The sequence below is a fragment of the Medicago sativa genome, chromosome 8 (assembly GCF_051527215.1).
Source record: "Medicago sativa cultivar Bolivia chromosome 8, Bolivia_mono, whole genome shotgun sequence".
NCBI lineage: Eukaryota > Viridiplantae > Streptophyta > Magnoliopsida > Fabales > Fabaceae > Medicago > Medicago sativa.
This window is the reverse complement of record NC_140756.1, coordinates 58,173,610-58,182,160: the sequence shown is the minus strand read 5'-3', so window position 1 is coordinate 58,182,160 and position 8,551 is coordinate 58,173,610. Positions and strand designations below refer to the sequence as shown.

Below are 8,551 nucleotides of genomic sequence, written 5' to 3'. Positions count from 1 at the left end.
TGTAACATGTTGGTCCGTTAAGTTATTTTGGTCACAAATAAGTCCTTTAAGTTTGTAAACATTTTCGATTTAATCCTTCTATTAACCAAACAATGATGTGGTAGAATGACTAAATTGAAAACGTTTACAAACTTAAAGGACTTATTTGTTACCAAAATAACTTGATCAATCTGTTACAAACCTCAAACTTAAAGAACTTATGTGTGATCAACAAATCTTAAAGGACTTATCTATTGTACAAACCTCAAACTTAGAGGACTTGGTATAATTTAGCCAAATAATTATGTATTTTAATCACACTTATTTGATGGAGAATCCGATCCCCTATTTATTTTCCACCTATCACTTTCGGTTATTCTTTTGAACAAACACGTAACATGCATAATACTAATATCCTAAGGCAGTGTTTGGGAACCCATTAAAACCAATCAAAACCCACCACATTTCTTAAAATCGAATCCATCAAAAGCAGATTCCTTTCCATTCCACTAGTCTCACCCATACAACACCCTTTTTCCTTTATTCTATTCCATTTCTCCGATAATTTCTCAATCATAAAACCAGTCAAAGCCAAACAGAGCCTTAGATAATAATTCAGAGAGAAGAAAAAAAAAAGGAGTTTTTTTCCATGGCTGCTGCAGAGAGTATGGTGGAACTGGAATCCTCCATGAAAAGACAAAGAGATGATGAAGAAGAGAATAATGGGGTTTCTGTTTCAACAATGGATGTTGAAGGTGGTGGTGATAAGGACCCAAATGGTAATGGTGTTTCATCTGTGATTCCTGGGTGGTTTTCTGAAATTAGCCCAATGTGGCCAGGTTAGTTTTTTTTTTCTTTCTCAATACCCTTTTGCATGTTAGTTATAAAAATTGTGCCTTTTTGTGTGTTTAGTTAGTTATATGTGCCAGTAGCACCGACACTTCTTATTGAAGACGTGTCTGGTTTTTGACACGACACTGACACATATGTAATTACATTTTAGTTACTTCAGTTTTTAATGTGTCAGTGTTGTCTACGGTGTTTGTGTCGGTGATTCATTGGCTGGAAAAGGAAATTATTGTGTTTAAACTTGTTGGTTTGTGTTTTGTATGGTTATGGAAAACTTAACTTGTATTGGTTTTTGGGTTCAACTTAATCTGGAGTTTGTCCTGAGTGAAGAGGTTTGAATTTGGTTATCTGTTTGGTTTTTATGATTGACTTGTCTTTTCTTTGTTTCTGTCAATTTTCCACCTTTTTTCACTCTGATTCTGCAAATTGGTGTCTTATGAATTGAGTTTCTGTTTGACAATAATCATGTTCCCTTATGCTTGCTTGGCATGTACCTAGATACATGTACTGAATCAAGCTTTTCGTTAATGGTTGATATTTATAGTGCTGTAATTCGTGGATCACAAAAAATAGTAGTTTGTTCAAATTCTTCTACACCACAGTGCCACAATTGCTGTTATTTGACAATTCGTTGTACTAAATAGTGTATAGAAAAACGACATCAATTTGTTTAAAATCCACTACGAAATAATGCCGATGTAGATACTTTTTGACAACATTGCTTACAACTTTTATTTCTACCTGATATATGCCTGTGTGATTAGTGGAGTTCTTATTATGTCTGTTTTCTTCTTTGACATATGAACATGTGGTAGTTTGGCTTACTTTTGGTTAAGCCATGTATATAGTATCTGATGATAACTCTTGATACTCTTATTTATTGTGAGATACGAGAACAATTGTTTACATTCATTAGATATAATAAACGGCATAGATTAAACTTATATAAAAAATATAAGTCGTGTTCTCCCCTCCACCAAATTGTTTCCACTTTTGTCTTCCCCATTCGTTTGAATCGCTTCTACCTTTCTTCCATGGTTGTAAATTAAAGCTTAGCAATGAAAACAAGATTATAATAGGAGGAAGGAAAACCTTTCCTACTTTTTTCTTTTATTGATCAGCAACAGGTTTCACAACTTGGAATTGATTTGGAGATTTAATTTTGTTGGCTATATCATCTGTCTCATTTATTGCCTATAGAAATTTGCATCAATCTTTTGAAGGTTAGCCAAATATTCAAATTAGTTTAACTATAGGGTAATCAAATTGCATGCCGAATATTTGACTATTGTTTAGGAATTAGGACTAGGAAAACTCTGAAACCCATACAATGTTGGGACGGCAAAATACGGATTTGAAACTAGGGCTCACACATCACAGTGTTTAGATCTGGCGGTGCTCTGAAACAAAGCCGTGCGGCTTGTATGTATTGCACAGAAGGGGATGGCAATAGGGTTCGTGTGGTTTGTATGTATTGTACAGAAGGGGATGGCAATAGGGTTGACTGAGTGATAGTGGAAGGAGGTGAGGGGGAGAATTGAGTGAAGGAGAGAACATATAATGTTTCTAATGAAAGTTTAATCTAAGCCGTTTATTATATTTAATGGATGTAAATAATTGTTCTCATTTCTCACAATAAATAAGAGTTCTCACCGAATACGCTCTCTCTCTCTCTCTCTCTCTCTCTCTCTCTCTCTCTCTCTATATATATATATATATATATATATGAATGAATTCTCATTTGAAAATGAGATGCTTTTGAACATTCTTATATATCAATGATCTTTAACTCTTTGGGACTTGCTCTACTTAATAGATAGTTATTGCTGTTCTTTAATTTTGATTCTTGATTATTTTGCATAAATAGGCGGCCTGTAAATATATAGAAAGGCATGAGCAAGAACAAACACTTTCAACGTTTACATAGGCAATGTTTATTTGCAGTCACTGAAAGGATCTATCTTTGTGTCCTTGCAAAGATTGCTTTGAATTCCCCTTTTATCATTGAACCTCTCTAATTCTTAAGCTCTGGAAATATTTTTTACTGGGTTATGTAAACTCAGAACTTAGTTTTAAATGACTAAGATGCAATTATCACATATATTTTTCGAGTAAAGTGCATGCACCAATCAAATATTCTTTTGTTTGATTATTTTGTATTATATGTTTTACCAATCCTAGGACCCAATCGGTCTAGTTTACTAGTAACAAAAGAGTATCTTCAGATTATCTTTTTATCCGCAATGAATATATTTGAGTTCATCTTATGGCATCCAATCCAAAAAAAAAAAAAAAAAAAAAAAAAAAAACAAAGCATTGCCAAAATACCAGGTTAGTCCTTTAAGTTTCAAATAGGTCCTTATTACCCTTTTAAGGACCTTTTTGAAACTTAAAAACTTAAAAAACTTCAAATAAGTGCATTAAATTAACAACTTAAAGGTCCTATTAGAAACTTATAAAAAACTTAAAGGACCTATTTGAAAGTTGGACAAATTTAAAGAATCTATTTGAAATTTAAAAAAGTTATAGGATTAACCCGGTATTTTGTCAAACTTAAAAGGACCAAAAGAGACATTTTGCCTTTTATCAAAATAAACTTGGTTTTTGGATTTATCTTTTTGTAATAAAACTCATGAATTAAACTCTGGTTGTAACTTTGCAGGAGAAGCTCACTCCTTGAAGATAGAAAAGATTTTGTTTCAAGGAAAGTCAGATTACCAGAAAGTCATGGTCTTCCAGGTACATGAGGTTCAAGTAAATTTTGAAGTTTCAATTACATTTTTCTGCATGTTATGTTACTTATCAACATTTTTAATGCAATGCCATGATGTCTTTTGCAGTCATCAACATATGGCAAGGTTCTTGTTTTGGATGGAGTTATTCAGCTCACAGAAAGGGACGAATGTGCCTACCAAGAAATGATCACCCATCTTCCTCTTTGCTCTATTTCTGAGCCCAAAAAGGTCATTTATACTTCTTAGTCGATGAATTTTTAGTATATTGAGTCTGTTCTTGTAAAAAAAAGTATATTGGGTCTGTTTCAATTAGTCTGTAAGTGCTTATTTGCTGGCATAAACACTTGCGAGGCTGTTTGAGAAAACTTATGGAAATTGCTTATGAAAACGGCTTATAGTTTATAACAAAATAGTTTGACTTTATTTTATCTTTTGTTATAGAAATAACTTATACTATAAGCACTTAGATGAGTTGTTTATCCAAACTGGACTTATGTCTATATTTAATGCTTAGTCGCTCAACTATTTTTTTGACAGAAGCTTAGTCACTGAACTTATATACTTCATATTCACTGTAATTTTCTGTTTTAGGTTTTGGTTATTGGTGGAGGTGATGGAGGAGTCCTGCGAGAAGTAGCACGTCATTCTTCAATTGAAAGGATAGACATTTGTGAAATTGACAATATGGTCGTTGAAGTGAGTATGCCACACAAAATTTTATTATCCTGTCTCTAACCTAAGGTCCTAAGCTAAGTAACATGATTTTGAATTGTGATTCACAACTGTGATTTCGGCCGTAATGGCTACCTCATTTGTCTGCAATTTGATGCAATTTCAAAAATCCTAATGCGAATGTGACCAGGACCGCAATATAAAATATTGACTAAATTATCTTGCTGGGAAGTTAATATTCTACATACAATTAGTATTTAGTTCCCTATTTATTTTTTTCCAATTTTTCTTGATTGCTCGGTGACTTTCAGTTGCAGTATGTAAAATATAGAAGTCCTGACTTTGTGCAGGTTTCCAAACAATTTTTCCCTGAAGTTGCAGTAGGGTTTAACGACCCACGTGTGACTCTTCGCATTGGTGATGGTACGATCACCTACACTAATATGTTTCCTTAAATATTTGTGTTTAAATTTACAGCGTTATTGTAAAAAGTTTTACACCATCAGCAAATCACAACCAATCATGTGAGACTTTAGAAGTAGTTGCGACAAAAGTCAAGCATTTTTAATGATCTGACAATTGTAATTGATTGAATGTGTAAAAAATCTTTACACTGACGGTGTATATGAATTAAATTCTAACTATTTTACTCCTCATTGAGAAGTCATATTTATCCCATGATGACTTTTCTCACAATGGTCTAGGAGTTGCATTTTTGAAGGCAGCTCCAGAAGGAACTTATGATGCAGTTATAGTGGATTCATCTGACCCTATTGGTATGCTACATGTGTAATACACTATAGTTTTAGTATCCTTAGTGATATAAACTTGTTTTTAGAAAGAATGTTAACATTACATTTAATATCCTTAAGGTCCTGCTCAGGAGCTTTTCGAAAAGCCATTTTTTCAGTCAGTGGCAAGGGCTCTTCGTCCAGGAGGAGTTATGTGCACTCAGGCTGAAAGTATATGGCTTCATATGGATATAATTGAGGACATTGTGTCCAATTGTCGTCAGATTTTCAAAGGCTCTGTCAATTATGCTTGGACTACAGTTCCTACATATCCAAGGTATGTTTTTGTAATATATTAACTATTTGTGAAGAGAAATCTTGGCTACTAAAATCACATGTTCAAGTCATAGAGGGCCCGTTTGTTTTAGATTCTAAGAAAATGGATTTTTCTTTGTATTTCTAACAATAGATTTTTTTGAAAATTTAATCAAAAATAGTAGTAGTTATTTTAAATTCATTCGGTATAAGTTAAAAAAGGGATTTTGACATTCACTAACTTAAATATTCATTGTTCGAGATTTTACATAGTAAAAATCACATATTTTCTCAAAATGACATTTTTCAAAAATGATTTTTATAAAAAGCTATTTGAAATAGCTTTTTTTTTTTAGAGATTTTTTCAAAATTTAGTATCCAAAAAAATGGTCCACAGTAGGTGTTATCAATGGCAAAATTTTCAAAATTTTTACAGCCTCTTGCAAATCTTTGCAAATATAAGATAAGATTGTCCACAATAGGTGTTATCAATGACAAATGGCGGATTACGGCAGAAGCCAAAAATCCATGATATAAGCACGGTGTTAGTGTGTTACATGCTATGGCAAAAAAATGGCGGATACAGTAGGGGCCGTGATCTATAGCACCTGGTAAAAAATCCGCCATGCCATAAATGGTGGTATTTGACAACACAATCTATAACATACCCTTTTCCAAAACGGTCATATGAAATTAAAATCCCCTCAAACAAAATTCCAATGCAAACTAGTGTTGTCAATTGCGAATCGCAGAGGATAGTGGTTTGTTGGAATTCTGCTATGCATTAATTCTATAACATCTGTATATATTTCACTGTATTTTGTACTAAATAGCGTATCTTAGAAAAACAGTGATTTGTTCAATGCAATACTAGTGCTTGGAGTTAGGATCTCAACTCTATTTATTAACACTGATTCACACCTCTTGTTGCCTTTTTATTGTTTTTTGTGTTTACTTCCTCTAGGACGTTAGGTTTTAGATTGTACTCGACAATGTTGTATACCACTCTTTTTTGTGTTGAGGTTTCAAAATGTATATGATAATCCATCATAATATTTCTTTCATTTTTTTGTTATAGTGGGATGATTGGTTTTATGCTTTGCTCAACCGAGGGACCTCTTGTTGATTTCAAACATCCAGTGAATCCTATGGATGAAAACGAATGTCAGAAGTCAGTAAGACCACTCAAATTTTACAACTCTGAGGTATGTTGCTCCAACCATCCTTTGCATTTCCCTTTTTCTTTTCAGAACTTCTAATTCTTATCTTCATCTTTTGGTTGTACTTACATCTATCTTTGCCTTCAATTCCAGATTCATACTGCAGCTTTCTGTTTGCCGTCATTTGCGAAGAGGAAGATTGGTTCCAAAGAAAACTGAGAAGATTCATAAGAGCTCAAAGTAGCTCACGTGGCTGTTGAAGTCCATCATTCATATCTTTTACTCGATTGGTCATCTATCAACGAACCATGGAATAAGTCGGTGCCTAAATTTCATGTTGATGAGTAACTGTTTATTTCAGGATAATGACAAAGTTGATGGATTTATTTAGCAATAATTTTCCTCATAAACATGACCACCTATGTTGAAATATGATTAGCTGGTAGATAAAAATTTTGTTGAATGAAATTGATTGCTTTTTATCTATTTTATCTTTTAAAATTACACATGTTTTGAGATTGAGATGCATTCTTTTATGGTCTGTGCCTGTGGCGTGTCTTGAATGCTTTTGGTATCTTAGGTTCTTTCATTTGGTATCATGTTGTATTATTAAAATAAGCAATGAAATTGAAAATCTAGGTATGCGATTTAAACATCATGCTACAATTCACAACAAAAACCACAAAACTCAAACAATGAAACATTATACATTGAGATATTTAACGTCAAACAGTTTAAGATGATGGTTTTTTACAAGGTTACAACATATACTCTTAATGACATTCCTCAAATTGAAATAGTTTTGGTTGTTGGTTGAATGACGTTGAATGAAGCAACAAAGCTGGAGCTTCATCTGTACCGTATGTGCGAAGTGTGTTCGAATAAGAAGTAATAAAAGTACTAGATTCACATTCATGCTCACATATTTCTTCAATTCTCATATAGTTTTCATTATTCATGCTCAAGCCATAACCATAAACCTTTCTCTTTGTGGTAAACATCAAAAGATCGCCATTTAAAACGTTAAATCCTGTAACAATATGATCATTTTCCATCACTCCCATTGCTCTCACCCTTATTTTCACAATCCTTTTCCACAAACTTGATTCATACTTGGTTAAAACCCATACAGTAAACACACACTTCCTTAATCTCACCATACAAATAAGGACTGCCTTTTTCCAAATACTTTCCTTTGGTACATAGACTTTGCAATCTAAATATGTTGACCAAATCTCATCAGAGTTATCATAAAAAATAAACACCATGCAATCATGTTTGTCATCAAATTCAAGAACAACTTTGAGATCTAAATCAATATTTATAGGTTGCAGTTGCTCTGGTAATGGAATTGGCAACCAAGTTCGTGTTGCTGGATTGCTAATAAACAACTGGAAATCATTGAGCTGGATTGTAGAACGACAAAGAATCAAGCCATTGGTTGATGACAAAATCTTTTCTGATTTAGCTAAGAAGTCGAGAACATCTTTGGAAACACCTGATGATGAATGTTCCTCTCTAGATAAAGAGCATAATTGAGCAATGTTTCCATTGTATCTTTGAGAGAAATTTGATTGAATGAAAAAAGAGGAATCATTCATCCTTTGAAAAAAGAGAAATTTGAGTTTGTCTCAATGCAAAATTTTCTCCCTTGAAAAGTGTTAGAAGAATTTGCTAGTCGACCTAAATTTGTATATAGATTTTGCAGGTAACCAAGATGATATCTCAATCAAAGTATCGAGAGGGATCGACACCATTGCTGTGTTTGACAAAGAAATATATATATATATATATATATATATATATATATATATATATATATATATATATATATATAAAATTAATGGGAACAAAGTTGGAGAAGAAAAGTGTGTTTATCGATGTGAGGTTGTGATCAATCAAAAGTATGAAGCTATGAACTTGAGAAGGTTTTATGAGGTTGTTGTTATGAAACTCAAAGAATGGAAAAAGTATCAATTCTCATTACTTGGAAATGAAGTTACAAGGAGTATTTATAGAGAAAAGAGTGTAGTACAATTGTAAAAGAGTGTAGTACAATTGTACTATCAACTTCCACCAGTGGACTTCCACCAGTGGATCATACTCTTCC

The 8,551-nt window shown here is 32.9% G+C and overlaps 2 protein-coding genes across 3 annotated transcripts; one reads left to right on the top strand and one right to left on the bottom strand.

The window, feature by feature from the left end:
• Positions 1-587: 587 nt before the first annotated feature.
• On the top strand, positions 588-6,963 carry LOC146899935 (spermidine synthase 2). 2 transcript variants are annotated; one of them, XM_085731549.1, is made up of 9 exons: positions 588-818; positions 3,491-3,567; positions 3,669-3,791; positions 4,155-4,259; positions 4,586-4,658; positions 4,940-5,011; positions 5,108-5,303; positions 6,360-6,486; positions 6,595-6,963. In XM_085731549.1, exons 1-9 carry the CDS (start codon positions 629-631, stop codon positions 6,658-6,660), a joined length of 1,029 nt encoding a protein of 342 aa, XP_085587675.1. In that variant the 5' UTR covers positions 588-628; the 3' UTR covers positions 6,661-6,963. The 2 variants fall into 2 exon arrangements, with proteins under 2 accessions (XP_085587675.1, XP_085587676.1); XM_085731550.1 differs by lacking the exon at positions 4,586-4,658 and having other exon boundaries at positions 4,900-5,011.
• Positions 6,964-7,214: 251 nt separating this feature from the next.
• LOC146899934 (uncharacterized) lies at positions 7,215-8,042 on the bottom strand. Its single transcript, XM_085736882.1, has one exon. The coding sequence runs from the start codon at positions 8,040-8,042 to the stop codon at positions 7,215-7,217; it is 828 nt and encodes a 275-aa protein (XP_085593008.1).
• Between the last annotated feature and the right edge of the window lie 509 nt (positions 8,043-8,551).

Excerpts from the sequence above, each read along its gene's own strand:
- LOC146899935 (XM_085731549.1), top strand. The coding sequence starts at position 629 with ATGGCTGCTGCAGAGAGTATGGTGGAACTGGAATCCTCCATGAAAAGA. Across the intron at positions 819-3,490 it reads AATTAGCCCAATGTGGCCAG|GAGAAGCTCACTCCTTGAAG; the intron begins GTTAGTTTTTTT and ends GTAACTTTGCAG. Across the intron at positions 4,659-4,939 it reads GACTCTTCGCATTGGTGATG|GAGTTGCATTTTTGAAGGCA; the intron begins GTACGATCACCT and ends ACAATGGTCTAG.
- LOC146899934 (XM_085736882.1), bottom strand. The coding sequence starts at position 8,042 with ATGAATGATTCCTCTTTTTTCATTCAATCAAATTTCTCTCAAAGATAC.